Here is a 21,362-nt window from a genome sequence, read left to right as displayed (position 1 = left end):
AAGTGGTACAGTCACCTATCCTCTCACACACAAACCTGCTCACCAAGTGAGATCAGATCCAGAGGCCCTTTTCCCAACGCTCCCTGCCTTCTAGGAATAAGATGAGGAACCTCAGCCCTGGGGGACAAATATGGTTCTGGACCTTAGAGAAAAGAAGGGGAAGGGTGCTGCCGCCATGCACTGAGGAGGGACAAGAGGAGCAGAGGCAGGCTGGAGAAGGGCCCTCTGCTGAGGGTGCTCCAGTGAAGCTGCTGTCTGGCTCCCTTGGCCCAAAAGTGCATGGGAGGGGGAAGCTGCCCTTGGTGGCCCTTGTGCTCAGGAACAGAGGTCAAGGCAGCCCAGGGACCCAGACGGGTGCAAGGGCAGCTCCGAACTGCCACCCCAGCCCTGAAAGCATTGCCTTGATGAGGGACCCTGTCGTGCGCCCTCTTGGGAATATGCTCCCAGGGCCATGGCCACCTGGCACTCCCCATTCTACACCTCGGCCTCCCCCCCCCCATTCAGCATGCAGACAGTACTGAGCTAGATGGACCTTCAGTCTGACTTGTTATGAGGCAGTTTCTTTTCCTATATACCCCATACATATCCAGGGAAGGAGCCACAGCTCAGTGGAAGAGCATCTCTTTTCCTTGGGGAAGGTCTCAGGCTGAATCTACAATGGCATTCAAGGTAGGTCTGAGAGAGACATCTGCCTGAAGCCCTGGATAGCCAGTCACGGTCCTCAATGATGAGCTAGATGGACCTGTGTTCCGACTCCATACAAGGCTGCTTTCTGTGTTCCTATGTCTTAAGGGAGGGCTGCAGCTCAGTGGTAGAGCATCCATTTTGCATGCAGAAGCCCCCAGGTTCAATACCCAATGGCATCTCCAGGTACGCCCCAAACCTTGGAAAGCACCTGCCAATCAGTAAAGAGAACACTGAGCTAGATGGGCCAATGGTCTGACACCATATAAAGCAGCTTCCTATGTTCCTAACTGGCACTTCCCAAAACAATCTAAAAACTAAAACACGGCTATCCCTTGAAACCTGCACTTCTTCAAATTTTGCTATGTGGTTTCTCCAACCCCAGACAGTGCATACAGTTTTTTCTTTTTCATCTGAGAAAATTTATATACAGTGGTACCTCGGGTTAAGAAGTCCGTTCTTAACCTGAAACTGTTCTTAACCTGAAGCACCACTTTAGCTAATGGGGCCTCCTGATGCTGTCACTCCGCCGGAGCACGATTTCTGTTCTCATCCTGAAGCAAAGTTCTTAACCCGAGGTACTATTTCTGGGTTAGTGGAGTCTGTAACCTGAAGCATCTGTAACCCGAGGTACCATTGTACTGTTTACTTGACAGAAAGCATCTAGGCAGCTCACAGAGAACAAACTAAGATATTAATTTAAATGCCCATAAAATCCAATAACAAACAAACAAATAAACAAATTGGGTGTAAAATGTGTATATTAGTGTAAATAACATAGGGGGGAAAAACATTACATTAGGAAAAATGGCATACCAAAATGCAAAATGAAACCTAATCTGCAAAATTGTATATAGATACATGTACTAAAATGCTAACAATTTTCCCATGAAAACCTTTTCACCCAAACAAAATTCACAAGCTGATGCAGAAACTGATTGGAAGAATAAAATGAGAAAAGGAGAGAAACTGTGATTGACAAATATCCTCCCTCCCTAATGCCTGGTCTGCTCTCTTTGGCTCATTGAGAACTGCCTCCAAAATGAGCTCAAATGACATCTTCCCCAACCTTGCAAGGTGTCAAGGGGAAGGGGACAATTGGGTGCCAGATCCATTGGCGTAGCGTGGGGGGTGCAGGGGGGGCCGGCCGCACCGGGCGCAACATCTGGGGTTAGGGCAAATCCATGGGTTAGGGGGCGCAAATTCACAGGTTAGGGGGCGCAAATCCACGGGTTAGGGGGCGCAAATTACTTGCCTTGCCCCGGGTGCTGACAACCCACGCTACGCCACTGGCCAGATCCACCAGAGGATGCAGAGTGAAGGGAAGGCACCTGCAACCTAGGTCTACATGCTTCTGAATAGAAGTGTCTGGAAACCACAGGAGGGGGAAGTTGCTGTTGGGCTCAGGTCCTGCTTGAGGGCTCCCTATCAGGGCACCTGGTTGGCCACTGTGAGAACAGGATGCTGGACTAGATGGGCCACTGGCCTGCTAACAGGCTCTTCCTATAGCCGTTACCATTCAGATGCCACCTCCCACCCCCGAATTAATTGGACTACAGCTAATAAAAGTTGTAGTTTTAAACAGATGGAGGGAACCCATTTGGTGGAGGCTGAAACAAACAAACGAACAAACAACAAAACAAAACAAACAAAACAAAACAAACAAACAAACGAACAAACAAACACTAATAGTACATACTCAGGGTCAAACTAGATGTGATGCAAAACACGTTGCTTGTTGTGCCTCCTCCATCCTTCCTTTCTTTCCTCTTCCTTTCGTTCGTTCTGGGTGGAAACCGCAGTGAGGAAGCATCACCCATTGCGGCTGTTATTAAGGATGACAAAGCAACCACCACCAAGGGCCATATTTAGCATCATCTGTTAAGTTCAGCCCATGGACTGTGAGGGGTGCTGCAGGAACCCTTTGCGCCGCACTCCCTTGCATGTTACAGGGGGAAATATCAGCCAAGCTGTCGCTGAAGGAACGCCTGTCTATCATTCTTGACCCTCCTGTCAAGAAACTCCCGAGGAGCTTCTGAAGAACCCTAGGGCTCCCCGCGGAAGGCAGTCTGGCTCTCCATCTGTGTGGTGGGAATAATTAAGACTCACCTCCTAGGAGGAAGAGGTGGCACATAAATACAGGGTTTGAGAGACACAGTGCTTACCAAGGAACAGCAGCAACAGGCCTGGGAAGATCACATTTTGGGCTGAACGACAAGGCTCACATCCGCTTCACAGGCTCTGGCATTCTCTCCTTTTATTTAAAGAGATGCAAACTAGTTTTGCCAGTAGGGCAGTTTCGAGTGCTGCAGAGGTCAAGGAGGAAGGGGTGGTGGGGTGGCAGCAGCGATCCACAGGCCTGATTTGGCTCAGGGGGCTGACGGTTGCTGACCCTTTGCATTACAGGCTTACTGTTTAGCACAGAGCCCCTGCAAGGCCTCTCACTGCCGGCCTCTCTCGCTTTTAAATCTGGTGATTTATCTCGTCTCTTCCGCTCTGGTATTTCACAGCTGACAGAAGCAGAACGCGGAACTTTATTTCAAATTCTTATTTTAGCTTTTTAAAGAGTCAGCCCTTTTCGGGGGCCATTACAGAGTCAGAGATGTCAATAATGCTTATGGCGGGGAGAGTAACAGGAGGCAGGGGTTTCAATCCATCATGGAAGATGCATCTTACTGGGTGTGTGTGTGTGTGTGTGTGCATGCATGCACGCACACACAACCTTTTGTAGTAAGAGAGAGAACTATATTCCACAGCCAGGACCTTTGCTTTCCAAAATGGGATAAAAACTTTCCGTGGGCTGGGAGATACAGTTAGATTAGGAATCTCCAACTTGCGCATGCCACATATTACTTGAGATAGTCGCTGAAGTCACTGCAAAGCTGGGATAGGGAAACCTTTTCAGCCTGAGGGCCACATTCCCCTCTGGGGGCCACATGGCAAGCAGGGCTAGAGGCAAAAATGGGCAGAGCAATAAATAAACAGTCATACCTTGGGTTGTGAACACTGCGGGTTGCACGTTTTCGTGTTATGGACCATGCCAAACCCGGAAGTACTGGAATGGGTTACTTCCGGGTTTCGGCGCTCGCACATGTGCAGAAACACTAAATCACGCGTCACGCGCATGCGCGGCGCTGCGGGTTGCAAACGTGCCTCCCACAGGGATCACGTTCGCAGCACGAGGTATGACTGTAAATCTTACCTTTGTACAAGAGATTATTTCTATATAGAGCCACACAACCCTCCCTATCCTCTGCCCAGACAAGCAGAAGGCATTATCGGTCATCTTATTTTGAACCTATGGGCACTCTCCCTGTCCAATTAGATAAAACAAAACAAAATAAAAAATTCTTTCCAGTAGCACCTTAGAGACCAACTAAGTTTGTTATTGGTATGAGCTTTCGTGTTATTAGTATGAGTTTTCGTTTTTATTTTGTTTCGACTACGGCAGACCAACACGGCTACCTACCTGTAACTGTCCAATTAGATGGCATTGATGTTTTCTTTTTGGGGGAGGTGTTAAATTTTCTGCATGTTAATTTCAGTGAATGCTTCCTACTTCAGTTAAATTGTGAACTAGAAAACTGGAAGATCATTATTAGTTCTGATCATTGTCAAAATTATCTTGTTGCAACCCCGCTCCCCCCGCCCCCAAACGGACGGCTTATCAAAATATCCCCCTTGCTTTGAAAAAAGGGAGGAGACGGGCTGTGCTTCAGATTTATATGCCCCCCCCCAAATGATTTAGGAAACAAAAAGCCAGGGGGACTCGGGTGAGGGTTTTATGTCCCTCCATGCCCAAATTGTACACTGTTAACGGCGTGAAATATTTGTTCAGCAAAACGATCAAAGCAGCACTTTGCTCTGCTGCTAGTTGGGACAGATGCGAGTTTCTGGGTTGCGAGGGGCAAATTGATTTCCATTTCCAGGAGTGCTTAGAGAACGTGATATACGGCTCTGGAGCCACCTTCCAATAGAATGTCACCGTGGGTAATACAGAGATCGATGTGGATTTCAATTTATTTATTTTTTGCTCCCTGTGTGTAAGAATGAGATTATGGGGACTGCCAACAGCAAGGGTGTAGTGCTAACCACAGGAAGCAATATATACTAAGGAGAAGGGCCCATAGCTCAGGGGTAGAGCACCTGCTTTGCATGCAGAAGGTCCCAAGTTTGATCTCCGACATCTTTAGGTAGGGTCGGGAAAGACTCCTACCAATCAGCACAGAATACGATACTGAACTAGACAGACCAATGGTCTGACTCTGTATAAGCCATTTTTCGTATGCTCCTCTCTTTTCTTTTGAGAATGGACAATAGCTCAGTGGTCAGTCATAGGATTTGCACGCAGAAGGTTGTAGGTTCAATCCCAACGTCTCCAGGTGGGGCTGGGAATGACTCTAGTTCAAAACTCTGCAGAGCCACTGGTAGATGCATCATTGGTTTGACTCTGTATAAGGCAGTTCCTGCTGTCCTTTCGAACTCATTCATTCCTAATATGGCAGACACGGGCACCTTGCTGCCTTGGATGAGAAAGACAGGAATGTTCTACCTTGAGAAGCTGGGGATTGAACCTGGGACCTTCTGCATGCAAGGTAGATGCTTTGTCACTGAGCTGTGGCCCTTACCTGGTGAAAAGGATTGGCAGGGGGTTCAGCCCTGAGAGGAATCCCACATGATTCAAAGTGGAATCCCACACAATCCCACATGATTCAAAGTGGAATTCGACACCCACAGGATGTGACTCCATGGGGAGTCGGTTTTAACAAGAACTAATAATAATAATAATAATAATAATAATAATAATAATAATAATAGAATCATGCAATCATAGAATTGGAAGGGATCCTGAGAGTCATCTAGTCCAAACCCCTGCAATGAAGAAATCTCAACTAAAGCATCCATGACAGATGGCTGTCCAACCTCTGCCTAGAAACCTCCAAGGAAGGAGAGTCCACCACCTTCCAAGGGAGACGTTCCCCTGACAGCTCTTACTATCAGAAAGTTCTTCCTGATATTTAGTCGGAATCTTCTTTCTTGTAACTCAGTTTGGGTTCTACCCTTCAGAGCAGGAGAAAACAAGGTTGCTCCATCTTCCATGTGACAGCCCTTTAGATATTTGAAGATGCCTATCCTATTTCCTCTCAGTCTCCTCTTATCCAGGCCAAATACAGTGGTACCTTGGGTTAAGTACTTAATTCATTCTGGAGGTACGTTCTTAACCCAAAACTGTTCTTAACCTGAAGCACCACTCTCTTAACCTGAAACACCAAGCCTCCTGCTGCCGCCACGACACTACTGCACAATTTCTGTTCTCATCCTGAAGCAAAGTTCTTAACCCGAGGTACTATTTCTGGGTTAGCGGAGTCTGTAACCTGAAGCGTATGTAACCTGAAGTGTATGTAACCCGAGGTACCACTGTATATCCAACTCCCTCAATGGCTCCTCATAAGACTTGGTTTCCAGACTCTTGATAATCTTGGTCACTCTCCTCTGCACAAGTTCCAGCTTGTCAATATTCTTTTTAAATTGTGCCCAGAACTAGAATCATAGAATCATAGAATCATAGAGTTGGAAGAGACTACAAGGGCCATCGAGTCCAACCCCCTGCCAAGCAGGAAACACCATCAGAGCACTCCTGACATATGGTTGTCAAGCCTCTGCTTAAACACCTCCAAAGAAGGAGACTCCACCACACTCCTTGGCAGCAAATTCCACTGTCGAACAGCTCTTACTGTCAGGAAGTTCTTCCTAATGTTTAGGTGGAATCTTCTTTCTTGTAGTTTGGATCCATTGCTCCGTATCCGCTTCTCTGGAGCAGCAGAAAACAACCTTTCTCCCTCCTCTATGTGACATCCTTTTATATATTTGAACATGGCTATCATATCACCCCTTAACCTCCTCTTCTCCAGGCTAAACATGCCCAGCTCCCTTAGCCGTTCCTCATAAGGCATCGTTTCCAGGCCTTTGACCATTTTGGTTGCCCTCCTCTGGACACGTTCCAGTTTGTCAGTGTCCTTCTAGAAACTAGACACAGTATTCCAGGTGGGGTTTGACCAAGGCAGAATAGAGAGGTACTATTACTTCCCTTGATCTGGACACTTTACTTCTGTTCATGCAGCCTATAATAATATTAGATTATTATTATTATTTTGCTGATGCATCACACTGTTGACTCATGTTAAACTTGTGGTTTGTGAAGACCCCTGGATCATTTTCACATGTACTACTAGCAAGCACTAGTAGTCTGGAGTAGTTTGTCTTCCTTTGGTCGCCACCCTGCACTCAGCTCTCGCCTGTGGCTCCTAGCGGTCAGCATGCAACAGCAGCAACACCCTGGGAAATGGGTCTCAAACCTTTGGTGTGTTAGAGACTCTCCTGGCATGCGATGACAGGCTCAAGAGGATTGAGCAGTTGAGGGGGCCCAACAATAAAGAAGGTGGTTACTGCTTGTGCTGCAGAGGGAAATGAGGGGCAGATGGGCATGTCAACCTCAGAAAGTAGCCTATCTAGGAGAAGAAAAACTGATCCTAAACCTTCACTGCCTTTCAGCTATATTCATTTGTGAGAAAGCCTATGGAGGAAACTGTGACAAGTTTTCGGACAGGATGAGTGACTTAAAGTGAGGAACCTCTATCATGCCCAAACACCATATAATAGTCCTGAAAGTTAGTCCTCAGGACATTAAGTCAGCTAACCCTCCCTTATTTTAATTACTTTTGAGATTGGGATGAATTACGACTTAGGTGATCTGCACTCCCAAAAAGTTGATATTTTTGTTGTGCTTTGGCATTCAGCTTTTTACACAGATACCACTCAGTATTTGGCTCTTTAACAGCTAAATTCTGTGATTTTAATAGCTGTTGTTCACCCCAATTCACCCCACCCCTGAAAGCCTTCGAAGACCACATCCTCACCAATAAATCTAAAGCATTCTTATACCACTTTAACAGTCATGGCTTCCCCCCAAAGAATTATGGGATCTGTAGTTTGTTAAGGGTGCTGACCCCACAGGCCTAGAATTCTCAGCACCCCAAACAAATTGCAGCTCTCAGGATTCTCCAAGACCTTTAAAAAGGTATAAGAGTACTTTACATGCATGGTGTGGATGTGACCTAAGTCAGGAGTCAACCTAAGACAAAAAAAATGTATGCCTGCTTTTCGTCCAGTGGTATGAGATCAGAAGCCAAGACTTCTCGCATCCAGGTGGCAAATAGTGCCCTCAAACAAGGAGGCCAGATCCTGCCTTTGCTACTCCTGACATCTAAAACGAGAAGCTTTTTGAGTTGGAGGTGTTGAGGCAGAGTCCTCTAGTGCCCAAACACCATTGGTTCTCATCCCTTTTAAGCTTACTCTCTGCAAGAAGGCCCCCCCCCCCCTTGTTTTGGAAGAGATGATAAATAAATCAAATTGCACTAAGCAGCCTTTCCACAGTTGCGATCGGGCTCCTTTGCCACGTCTGCACCTCATCAATCACGCCATTGTCTGCTTGAGAGCCGAGCCTTGTAAATGTCATATCCACTCAAGCCCAAGGAGAAGCGAATCCAAATGCAGCAAAGGAGTTTTAATTGGATAGTGTAATTAAACTGGGGAGGGGGAAGAAAGAAATAGAGGGAGAAAGACCCAGCAGGCTGCCTTTGACAGGATAGATGAAGCCCCCCTTTTAATAGGGCTACAAACATATTTGTTAAAGAGGGTGAGGCAATGAATGGTCTCTTCCTGATGGTGCTCTGGAGCACTCTGTGTGCATACACACACACACACACACACAGAGAGAGAGAGAGAGAGAGAGAGAGAGAGAGAGGTCATTGCTGAATGGATGTGTCTAATGAGCTGGGGTCCTTTTGGGGTGTGTGAGAAGCCGACGGGCACACCCGCTTGGAGCAGCCTGCTATACGATAGAACTCCCAGCTCAAAAGCAATGGGGAAAGCCCATCTTTAGGAATGGAGAAAGCTACTTCATACTGAATTGGGTCCTTAATCCAACTAGCTCAGTACCGTTTGCACTTACTGACAGCAGGTCTTTAAAATGGACTCATCAAAGAAAAGCCCTGGAATGGGTGACGGGAGATGAGAGTTTTGCCGTGAAGCTCCTGCAGCATATGATGGCACCATGCCAAGGGATAACAGCAAACGTAGGAAGCCTCCTTCTACTGGGTCAGACCACTGGGTCCATCTAGCTCAGCACTATCTACACTGACTGGCAGTGGCACTCCTGGCTTTCAGGCAGGGGGCACTCCCAGCCCTACCTGGAGATGCCGGGAATGAACGTTGGACCTTCTGCATGCAAGGCAGATGCTCTGCCACTGAGCTGCAGCCTGTTCCATCTTTGCCTGCATACCTCATCCACCATGCCAGTGTTGGCCTTGCTCTCAAGAGTAGTCAGTGGTGGAAGCTGGCCTTTCCCTGGGTCTAGAGGGAGAAAGTGTTTTAAACAGAGGAAGGGGTGAATCAAAGGAAGACATGAAAGAGAAAAGTTAAGAGCCTCTTGGGACTTAATTCTGCAGCCTCCATGCCAGTGCAATTTCAGAGTCTGGTTCTGGCCCAGAAGGAAGAGAGGGCTTTTGAACAGCTCCACACCACCATTCAATAGCCACAGCTCATACATCTCTAGAACCACCAGTGTGTGTGGCTGGCATTCCACATGGAAGCAGAGTACTGTCAAGACACAGAATGTGCTTTCCTGACCCCATTTTCAGTAACTATCTTCGGTTTTATCAGGAAGCACACAATAGCTGCCATGCTGTGTCTATGACCATGCATTGATCACTCTTCTGCTGTGCTTGGTCCCCATCAAGGCTATTAGGCTGGAAGAAGGGGAGCCCAACAGCAGATGGCGCCAGAGCCAATTACTTCTAATTTTGTCGACACCCTCCTCCAGGTTTGAGTTATAAAAAAGGCATCACTGAGACCTTGACTCTGCAATCCTATCCTCCAAAGAAAGACATAATGGTGGCACACACGACTTCCCCGTTTTATCCTCACAACAAGCCTACGAGGTGCGTTAGGCTGAGAGATTGCAACTGGTGTAATGCTACTTGGTGAACTTGGTGAACTGAAGGAACAAAAAGGGTTTTCTTGTGTGAGTTTCTTGTGGCTGTTTAGCTGCTCTCTCTGGGCAAAGGTCAGAGGGGGCAGGGCTTCTGTTGAGGTAGGTGATTAGCTGTGGGAGGAGCTTATCAGAGCTTTAGGGCAGCAGCTGAAGAAGGAACAAAAAGGGTTTTCTTGTGTGAGTTTCTTGTGGCTGTTTAGCTGCTCTCTCTGGGCAAAGGTCAGAGGGGGCAGGGCTTCTGTTGAGGTAGGTGATTAGCTGTGGGAGGAGCTTATCAGAGCTTTAGGGCAGCAGCTGAAGAAGGAACAAAAAGGGTTTTCTTGTGTGAGTTTCTTGTGGCTGTTTAGCTGCTCTCTCTGGGCAAAGGTCAGAGGGGACAGGGCTTCTGTTGAGGTAGGTGATTAGCTGTGGGAGGAGCTTATCAGAGCTTTAGGGCAGCAGCTGAAGAAGGAACAAAAAGGGTTTTCTTGTGTGAGTTTCTTGTGGCTGTTTAGCTGCTCTCTCTGGGCAAAGGTCAGAGGGGGCAGGGCTTCTGTTGAGGTAGGTGATTAGCTGTGGGAGGAGCTTATCAGAGCTTTAGGGCAGCAGCTGAAGAAGGAACAAAAAGGGTTTTCTTGTGTGAGTTTCTTGTGGCTGTTTAGCTGCTCTCTCTGGGCAAAGGTCAGAGGGGGCAGGGCTTCTGTTGAGGTAGGTGATTAGCTGTGGGAGGAGCTTATCAGAGCTTTAGGGCAGCGGCGCGCGCCTAGCGGCGCGCGCAGTTTGATCCATATTTTAGATTTAGGGGAGCTAGTCTCAAACATTTGTTGGGGGAGACCTAGGTTTTTTGGGGGGGATTTATTTGTCCTGTCTCCACACTTTTTATGATAGAGGACCACTGTAGTCACCCCCAACGACACGTTCTCAAGATGGAGGGTGAGGGAACAGCTGCAGTCGCCTGTGGTTCCTGCGCAATGTTTGCCATCTTGCCAAAGGTTGCAGGCAGCTTTACCTGCAGCAATTGCATGTTGATTGCCCTCTTAAAAGACAAAGTCCAGCAACTGGAGGAACGTGTAGCTACGCTCCAAAGAATTAGAGACCTGGAACTCTTCTTGGAAGCAACAGAGCACACCGTCTCCACCAAGGAAGAGACAGGGGACTCCCCTGAGAAGGTGGCTAGTTCACCAACACAGGAGCCAGATATATGGAGAAACGTGACTCAAAGAAGTAGGAGGCCCAGGGTTCGCTCTGATTGTTTAGAAATACGCAATCGCTTTGAGGTCCTTTCCCCTACCATGGAAGACGAAGAGCAGACTCCATTTGAGGATCTCTCCCTCATTACAGTCGATCAGGTATATGAAGACGAGCAGCAAAGGCAGTCCTCAGGGAATGTGCAGGCGACCTTGGAACGGACAGCTCACAGAAGAACCCCGACCAGACCTAAGAGGAGGCGTGTGGTGGTGATAGGGGATTCCCTACTGAGGGGAACAGAAGCAGTGATCTGTGGGCCTGACAAGATGTCTCGGGAAGTGTGCTGTCTCCCCGGGGCTAAGATCCAAGATGTAACTGAACGACTGCAAGGAATCATAAAACCCACTGACAAATACCCCTTCCTCTTGGTTCATGTGGGAACCAATGACACTGCAAGCAATAGCCTCCAGAAGATCAAAAGAGATTACGAGGCTCTGGGCAGGAAATTGAAGCAATTAAATGCACAAATTGTCATCTCATCTGTCCTCCCAGTTGAACGACGTGGCCCAGGGAGAGAGGGAAAAATAGTGGAAGTGAACAACTGGCTTCGCAAATGGTGTAAACAGGAACGGTTTGGATTCTTAGATCACGGACTGCAGTTTCTTGAAGATGGACTTCTGGCAAGCGATGGGCTGCACCTCACAACGGTTGGGAGGAATGTTTTTGCAAAAAATCTCAGAAACCTCATCAGGAGGGCTTTAAACTGACTAATGTGGGGGAGGGAGACAGTGCTCCTGAAGGTAGGAGTCTATCAATTGATGAAGATGATCATCCAAATGTCATAGACCGAATGGAGCAAAGAGCATGCAGACCTAGTGGTGGGAGGAAAAAATCCTTAAATAAGAGACACGGGGGAATGATTAATGGACTTCAATGTCTGTACACTAACGCGCAAAGCATGGGAAATAAACAAGATGAGCTTGAGCTCCTGGTACAGCAAACTAAATATGACATAATAGGAATCACTGAAACCTGGTGGGATAAATCCCACGATTGGAATGTAATAATGGAGGGATACAATCTATTTCAAAGAAACAGACCAGACAAGAAAGGAGGAGGAGTGGCGTTATATGTCAGGGATGTGTATACCTGTGAAGAGATCCAAGATTTAGAACCTCAAAGCCAAAGTGAGAGCATTTGGGTGAAAATTAAGGGAGAGAAGAATAACAGTGACCTCATTGTGGGAGTTTACTATAGATCCCCAAGCCAAACGGAGGACATAGATGATGCCTTCCTGGAACAGATGGCCAAGCATGCAAAAGGAAGGGAGATAGTAGTAATGGGGGACTTCAATTACCCTGATATTTGTTGGATGTCAAACTCAGCCAAGAGCATAAGGTCAAACAGATTCCTCACTGCCCTTGCAGACAACTTCATTGTCCAGAAAGTGGGAGAAGCAACAAGAGGAACAGCCATTTTAGATCTGGTCCTAACCAATGTTGATGACCTGGTTAGTGGGGTAGAAGTGGAAGGATCATTAGGCGCGAGTGATCATGCTCTTCTGAAGTTTACTATACAGCGGAAAGGAGCAGCCAAGCATACTAGGACTCAATTTCTCGACTTTAAGAAAGCCGACTTCATAAAGCTTAGGGAAGTGCTGGGTGAGATCCCATGGACAGTAATACTAAAAGGAAAGGGAGTTCAAGATGGCTGGGAGTTTGTTAAGAGGGAGATAGTAAAAGCACAACTTCAGGCAATACCAATGAGACGGAAACATGGAAGGTGCCTAAAGAAGCCAGGGTGGCTATCTAAAGAACTTTTAACTGAGTTAAGATTAAAAAAGGATGTGTACAAAAAATGGAAAAGGGGGGAAACCACCAAAGAGGAATTCAAACAAATAGCCAGCACGTGTAGACACAAAGTCAGAAAAGCTAAAGCACAAAATGAACTCAGGCTTGCTAGAGAGGTTAAAAGCAACAAAAAAGGCTTTTATGGGTATGTTCGTAGCAAAAGGAAGAACAAAGAAACCGTGGGGTCACTCAGAGGAGAAGATGGTGAAATGCAAACAGGGGACACAGAAAGGGCTGAACTCCTCAATGCTTTCTTTGCCTCAGTCTTCTCCGATAAAGAAAACAATGCCCGACCTGAAGAATTTGGAGCAAATGATTCAGCAGAGGAAACACAACCCAGAATAACTAAGGAGATAGTACAAGAATACTTGGCTAGTTTAGATGTATTCAAGTCTCCAGGGCCAGATGAACTGCATCCAAGAGTATTAAAAGAACTGGCAGATGTTATTTCAGAACCACTGGCAGTCATCTTTGAGAATTCCTGGAGAACAGGCGAAGTCCCCGCAGACTGGAGGAGGGCAAATGTTGTCCCTATTTTCAAAAAGGGGAAAAGAGAGGACCCAAATAATTACCGCCCAGTCAGTCTGACATCAATACCAGGGAAGATTCTGGAGCAGATCATTAAGCAAACAGTCTGTGAGCACCTAGAAAGGAATGCTGTGATCACCAATAGTCAGCATGGATTTCTGAAAAATAAGTCATGTCAGACTAACCTGATCTCGTTTTTTGACAGAATTACAAGCCTGGTAGATGAAGGGAACGCAGTGGATGTAGTCTACCTTGATTTCAGCAAGGCATTTGACAAGGTGCCCCATGATATTCTTGTAAAGAAGCTGGTAAAATGCGGTCTTGACTATGCTACCACTCAGTGGATTTGTAACTGGCTGACTGACCGAACCCAAAGGGTGCTCATCAATGGTTCCTCTTCATCCTGGAGAAGAGTGACTAGTGGGGTGCCACAGGGTTCTGTCTTGGGCCTGGTCTTATTCAACATCTTTATCAACGACTTGGATGATGGACTCAAGGGCATCCTGATCAAATTTGCAGATGACACCAAACTGGGAGGGGTGACTAACACCCCAGAGGACAGGATCACACTTCAAAACGACCTTGACAGATTAGAGAACTGGGCCAAAACAAACAAGATGAATTTTAACAGGGAGAAATGTAAAGTATTGCACTTGGGCAAAAAAAATGAGAGGCACAAATACAAGATGGGGGACACCTGGCTTGAGAGCAGTACATGTGAAAAGGATCTAGGAGTCTTGGTTGACCACAAACTTGACATGAGCCAACAATGTGACGCGGCAGCTAAAAAAGCCAATGCAACTCTGGGCCTCATCAATAGGAGTATAGCATCTAGATCAAGGGAAGTAATAGTGCCACTGTATTCTGCTCTGGTCAGACCTCACCTGGAGTACTGTGTCCAGTTCTGGGCACCACAGTTCAAGAAGGACACTGACAAACTCGAACGTGTCCAGAGGAGGGCAACCAAAATGGTCAAAGGCCTGGAAATGATGCCTTATGAGGAACGGCTAAGGGAGCTGGGCATGTTTAGCCTGGAGAAGAGGAGGTTACGGGGTGATATGATAGCCATGTACAAATATATAAAAGGATGTCACATAGAGGAGGGAGAAAGGCTGTTTTCTGCTGCTCCAGAGAAGCGGACTCGGAGCAATGGATCCAAACTACAAGAAAGAAGATTCCACCTAAACATTAGGAAGAACTTCCTGACAGTAAGAGCTGTTCGACAGTGGAATTCGCTGCCAAGGAGTGTGGTGGAGTCTCCTTCTTTGGAGGTCTTTAAGCAGAGGCTTGACAACCATATGTCAGGAGTGCTCTGATGGTGTTTCCTGCTTGGCAGGGGGTTGGACTCGATGGCCCTTGTGGTCTCTTCCAACTCTATGATTCTATGATTCTATGATTCTATTCTATGAACTTTGTGGCTGAGCAGGGATTTGAATCTGGGTTTCCCCACTTCTAGCCTGACACTAAACACAGAGCCATGTCCTAGAGGGACATGAGCAACCACTTTGCTGAAGTTAAGCAGGCCCAGATCTGGTCAGTTTCTGGATGGGAGACCACTTGGGAACCCCATTTGCTTATTTACTGATTTTTATTTCTGAATTTATAAAATGCTCTGTGTTCAGAGGAAACCCCTAACAGAGTACAGAAACAGAACTTAAAATTAATGATGTTGAAACAAGAATTAAAAACTGCCAGAATGAAACAGACTTAATTTGAGAAGGACTGGGGCAAAAGGAAGTTTTCAACAAATGTTGGAAATGCTTCTGTTCTTAGGGATGCAAATGTAGCAAAGCTTCCTATCACTGATACTCAAAGGTGGCTGAATGGAAATCCAATAAAGACACAACAAAAGCAATAAATGCAAAATGGCATCATTAAAATGTAATCTAAGAACCCAACCATCCTAATCAGGAACATAAAGCATTTAAGGAAGTCTAAAAAGGCCCCGTTGACACAGACATCAAGTCTTAGGTACCTGATGAAAGGTGAGCAGAGAGGGAGCCAGATGGATGTCTCATGGGACCAACCATGCTCTGAATCAGGCTCCCCCAAGCTGGTGCCTTCCAGATGTTTTTGACTACCATGCCCATGCTGGATAGGGCTGATGGTGATTCAAAACATCTGGTGGACACTGGCTTGAGGAAAGCTCTTCAGCATTCTGTGTCACAGGAGAAAAGGTCCTGTCTCTGGTGCTGACAACAGCAGAATTCTGATTAGGACCTCAGACATGGATCTCAAGACTCAGGCAACTTTATAAGCGAAGAGGCAGTGGCTGCGATGATGAGAATTTATCCATTTTTCTACTCTGTGCTTCCTCCCAAAGGAGCCCAGGGCGAATACATCAATTTCATTAAAAAGCATTCTAGAAACAATTAAAAACATTTTAAAAACAATTGAAAGCAATCACATTCTCTAAGCCAATGATTTAATAGTTGCCAGGAGCAGCATTTTTCAAAAGCCTGGACAAACAGGAATGTTTTTAAAATCTTCCTGAAAGCTGATAATGAGGGAAGCAGACAAACCTCACCAAGGGCGGGGGGGGGGGGCATTCCACAAATGGGGACCCACCACTGAGAAGGCTCGTTACAGGCCAACATCACATGGGCAGCCCCTTGTGGTGGCACAACCAACATGGCCTTAACTGCTGACCTCAGGGTTCAAAATGTTGGGGAAGGTGCTCTTTTAGGTCCTTTGGTTCCAAACCATTTAAGCTTTGTATGCTAGGACTAAAACCTTGACTTGGGCCCAGCAGTTCACTGGCAAGTCAGTGCAGCGCTTTTAGGACCCGTGGAAACTTAAATAAATAAACAGATGCGCTCAGCAAACAAAACATCCTGTTGATTTCTGGGTCTGTGTCCTAACATAACCCCATTTGTAAACTCACAAGGGCAATGCTACTACACCCAATGTGTTCAGCCCAGGAAACGAAGACACCTTTGGCTGCAAATGCTTACCGCATCTCAAAAACAAAGGCTAAAACAAAACAACAGCATTTGGGGGCCTGTTAATTTGGCTATCACTTACAAGCCAGCCTGGATTGTGCTGGAGAAAGCTATTTTCGTGGAGATGCCAAATTCGACGGGAAAAAGGACTGACTCGTGTAGCAACATCAATCAAAACGTCGGCCCTCTTGGCAGCTCTCGACAGTGAGGAGGGTTCAAAGGTTGCGGGATAAAGGAAAAGGGAGGAGGGGGGGTGGCAGCATAGGAGAAAGCTGTGCTCTGGTTCAGCTCTAATATGCCCTAGCTGGAAGTATTGTGCGGAGGTACCTACCACCCCTCTGCTGTATTAGGCAGCTTTCATTAATCTTCTCGCCATCTTCCTTAACTAGCCATGCAGAACCGCTCGATAGCAAGACACATAATGGGAAGGCCCCTGCGCCTATTACCAGGTTAACATTCTGTTAAGCCCCAGCACAACAATGGAACAGGAATCGAAAGGGAATCTTAAAACCGTGAGCCACAATCCAGGCAATTAAATTACAACTTGGGAGCCACCAGTGTACATGCGTGGGGCCCGCAGAGGGGTGTGTGTGTGTGGAGTAGGGCCGCTGGGGAGAACGGAAAGTATTGCTGCCAGAGAATGACGAAATTCCATTTAGATAGAAATTATTCTATTAATGGGGATGGGGCCGCAGCTCAGTGGCAGAGCATTGTATGCAGAAGGTCCCAAGTTCAATCCCCAAAGACACCTCCAAGTAGAGCTGGGAGAGGCTCCCTGCTTGAAACCCAGGCAAGCTGCCAATCAGTGCCAATGCAGAACTAGATGGATCAATGGGTTTGACTCAGTACAATGCAGTACTTGTACTGTTTAATTCAGCCCCTGTATTCAGAACCAGAAGGGCCAAAGTATTCCTTTCTTTTCAAGTGAACAGCAACAGCAGTGCATTTGCTTTCCATGGGGACGGTCTCGGGTTCAAGCCCTGGCATCTCCAGGTTGGGCTGAGAAAGACTTGCTGCCTGAAGCTCTGGAGAGCTGCTGTTACGTCAGCATAGACAGTGCTTGGCTAGATGGATCAATGGGCATGACTCAGTACAAATAAGTTTCCTATGCTCCTAAATAAGTGAATTTAGTAAAACAATGGGGAGGGAAATGGTTGACATGGATTGGGTTTTTAATGCTCTTGCCACCAAGCTCAATGCTTGGCAACCACACCGCTGGCTTCTGAGGTTGGTGGGTGGCACTACCGTGTGGTTGCCACATGTTAGAAGGCTGGGAGAAGCTAATGCAGAAGAATTATCATTATTGTGTATCATTCTCAAATGCCTAAAATGTTTTAAGCGCTATACAGAAGATAAATAGACAATCCCTGCCTGCAGGCTTGCAGCCCTTCCAGATAACCTGTTTATGGAGCCTTCATCCTGTTTTGTTTGCATAAAGCTTATACAGAGGTTAGATTACACCCGGTCTTTATTGAGCATTCATCCTGATTCGCTTGCAGGATGTTTACATGTCTTCCCATTCACCCCACATTTTCCAAAACTACAAAAAGTCTGGTATTTTTGCGCTAAGATGCAAAAGTGGAGGGCTTTAATCCATTTTAAATGCACAAATCTAAAGTTTTGTTATGCAAGCGTGTCACTCCAGAAAAGTACTAATTGTCTGCAATCTCAGAGACACGACACACACAGAAAAGGGATGTGGAGGAATGAGATAAACAATTTTGAGCACCAATCCTTAAAGTAACATAGTTGTTCTGAGAATTCTCAGCAGGGGTGCAAACTTGAATAAAATATTGGGGTGGGGTTCCAGGTAAGCCCCACCACATCACACCCCATTTGAATGACGATGGCCATCAACTTTGGGGGGCAGCCCCCTCAAAAAATTTAGGGTGGTGGAGCTAAGGGACCTTGGCCCCTGGGAGTTGGCTTCTATGATTCCCAGCTTGAATGGAAACAGCTTGAGGAGGGGCCAAATGGTAGCTGGTCTCTCAGCTTAACCAATGAGAGAGGGCATTGCTCTCCTGCCTCTACCTCTGCTGCAGCTGAATGATAGAGGAGGGCCCTCATGCCTGGGAGTTGTAGCCCAATAGCACCTGGAGGCTCTGTCCCCAATTCTGGCTGGATGCTTGGCCCAATGCAGTAAGGCTCTTGTGGTGCTCCAGGTTTGAAAGGAAACAGATCTGGAGGCCAAACCCTCATGAATGAATCAACAAAGCAAGTCACTCATTTGAACACTTGGTCAAAATGGCTGCCCTGCAGAAACTCTGCTAATCAGGTAGCCTCAATTTTTCAACAGCACAACATGGCTATAAGCCATAAGGACTATGTTCTCCCTTCACAGTCAGAGGCAGTATCGCTCTATATACTAACTGCTGAACATCACAGGGAGGAAGGATGCGGTGGGATTCAGGGCCTCTGATTGGCCACTGCAAGAACAAGATTATAGACTAGATGGACCACTGGGCTGATCCATCAGGGAACTTCTGATGTTCTTAACTTAACATCCACACAGCCTTCATTGGTCATGTTCCATCCACAAGAGTTTTTTTTGGGAGGAGGCAATGGCTTGAGGAACTGACTCCCGACCTGTCTCCTCCTCAAACAATGTAAAGAGACATTAAGAGAATCAGATTTCCTTTAAATTACACTATTGCCAAAGGACATAATTGTATTAAGCTTATTACGTTGCTTCCTTTAGACTTTATATTATGTACGCTTAATTGAGATACAGGGCTCTTTTTTGGCAATAAAAATGGTAGCTCCTTTATTAAGACTTAAATCTTCCTTGTTAACGACAGGACGCTTCCCCTCAAGATTCAAAACCTGCAAAATCTTTTGTGATAATCAGATGGTGGTTGATTTAAACAAGCACTTTATAGATATGGTGTTTTGCAAGATTCTAATGGGCTTGGGGTTTTACAAGCACCTCTCCCAGTGTTTGAGTTCAAGCAGCCAGATTTATATGGCAAATAAAGATTCAGAACCTTGAGCCAGCCTAGCATAAGAGGCAGAAATATTCTCAAAGGCCAATTAGGAGCAGAAACGACTTTGAGACAGCCCTGTGCATCAGGCCATCTTCAAGCTGCCAAATTATTCCAGCAGGCAACAATCCTATCCTGGGTCCCATGGAAATCTGAGGGCTGACTGGATCAAGAGAAGCTTGGAGCGTTGGAGCTGGAAAACCAAAGGGAACATCCTAGACGGATGGGGAGGTGCAATTGGAATCCCAAGAAGTGTGTGATTCTAGGGAGGGGTTCTACTCTGAGTAGGGCTGAGTGCTGGATACAGCCCTACGTCCACAGACACCCACATTTAAGAGATGTTTCTGAAGGGTATTCTCTGGTGATCAGGGTAGAGGAAAGAGGTTTATGTTATTGAAATCAGAAGTTGACGCCTTTGGAGAGGGAGTCTCTTTTTAACAAAAGAGCAAAGGCGTCTTTGTACAGTGGAAGTGCAGGACCATCCGTTTGTGACACGTTCCAGTGCACCTCGGAAAGAGTAGATGGAGGATGGTTGTGTTACAAGAGATAAAAACATGGAAACAAAATATATTGCAGAACTCAAAAACCGTTATCTCCCCCTCAGCCTCGCTCCCTCTGCCATAATTCATTTCAAGGAAGCCCCAGGAATAATTTTTGATGTAAACTCTGCAACAAACATATATCACGTTGCTGATAGGATCACAGGCAAACCTAGGGCTATGAAGAAAGCATCATTCCTTCATCCACCCAAATAAGTGTTATAAGTGTTACTTCCCCTCTTTAAAGGTTCAAAAGGGACTCATTGAAGAAAAAGCCCCAGAATGCGTGACAAAGAACCTGTTTTGCTGTGAACCTCCTGAAAGGCATGATGAGACAATGCCAGGGAATGTCAGCAAACAGATGACTTCCAATGGGTCAGACAATTGGGTCCACCTAGCTCAGCAGTGTCTACACTGACTGGCAGCAGCTCTCCAGGATTTCAGGGAAAGGGCACCCCCAGACCCACTGGAGAAGCTAGGGATTGGACCTGGGACCTTCAGCATGGAAAACAGAGTATCTGGTAATCTACTGAGTTACAACTCTTTGCAGGAACACAATAAGTTGGCTTATACTGAAGCAAATCATCACTCCATCAAAGACAATATAGTGGTACCTCGGGTTAAGTACTTAATTTGTTCCAGAGGTCCGTTCTTAACCAGAAACTGTTCTTAACCTGAAGCACCACTTTAGCTAATGGGGCCTCCTGCTGCTGCCGCGCCGCCGGAGCACGATTTCTGTTCTCATCCTGAAGCAAAGTTCTTAACCTGAGGTACTATTTCTGGGTTAGTGGAGTCTGTAACCTGGAGCGTATGTAACCTGAAGCGTATGTAACCTGAAGCGTATGTAACCCAAGGTACCACTGTATTGTCTACACTCTATGGCAGAGTTTCCCCAGGATTTCTGACAGTGGTTTTGCCCTGGATATTAAACCAGGGGTGTTCCACATGGTAAGCACGTGCTCCATCACTGAACTCATCCTTTCCTCATGCAAAAAGTTTTAAAAATCTTTTTTCATTATTTTAAAACCATAAATATCTATTTTTGTTACATTACTTGTAGTTAATTTTTAAAAAGTTATACAAAATTTAAAAACTACAGTGCTATCAAACAGTATACATAAACCATGTGCAGTTATAGATCACTGTTGAACGAAAGCATAAATATATTTTGAGGTGTACCCAAAAAGAAATTAAAACTGAATGGATTCACCTCCAGGCTGAATTTCCTAAGGCGCAAAATGCATCTTTCCTCAACTCAAGCTGCTATTCTTCTGGGCAAGGATTCTTGACTTAAATTCCTCCAGGAGTTTGAAAAGGACGCTCTTTTCCCATCTGTGTGGGGAACGATGTACAGTGCGGTTAAGACCAAAGTTCCTTTCAAGCCATGTGCAACCTCCATATGCCGCTTAAAGGTCCCCAGAGATCCTTCTGACATTACAAAAAGGCGAATGAGCCAAAGTGGTCTAGCTAGGGACCGGGTCCTGGACCCCAATGATGCAGGATTGGCTAGATCCTGAATAATTATGTTGCACAAAAGTTTGATTGTTGAGGGTGACCTGGTTGTTGCTTAGAAAAGAGCCTCAAGATAGTAGGGAAGACAACATGGGTGGGATTCAAAT

General features: G+C 46.2%; 1 protein-coding gene across 14 annotated transcripts in view; it reads right to left on the bottom strand.

Annotated features, from left to right (window-relative positions):
- MAPKAP1 (MAPK associated protein 1) overlaps positions 1-21,362 on the bottom strand; it is a 183,723-nt gene that overhangs the window by 10,596 nt on the left and 151,765 nt on the right. For 9 of the 14 annotated variants that reach the window (XR_013391389.1, XM_028716055.2, XM_028716050.2 and 6 more), the window contains one exon: positions 2,384-2,509. The exons of 4 other annotated variants lie outside the window; for them this stretch is intronic. Coding sequence is in view for 9 of the 10 variants with exons in the window: in XM_028716055.2 (XP_028571888.1) it covers positions 2,384-2,509 (126 nt within the window). In the remaining variant the exon portion in view is untranslated. Of the gene's footprint in view, positions 1-2,383; positions 2,510-20,953; positions 21,076-21,362 lie in introns of all 14 variants that reach the window. One more of the 14 variants, XM_028716060.2, reaches the window with a different exon arrangement.

This window comes from Podarcis muralis, chromosome Z (assembly GCF_964188315.1).
Source record: "Podarcis muralis chromosome Z, rPodMur119.hap1.1, whole genome shotgun sequence".
NCBI lineage: Eukaryota > Metazoa > Chordata > Lepidosauria > Squamata > Lacertidae > Podarcis > Podarcis muralis.
This window is presented reverse-complemented; position numbering and strand designations above follow the sequence as displayed.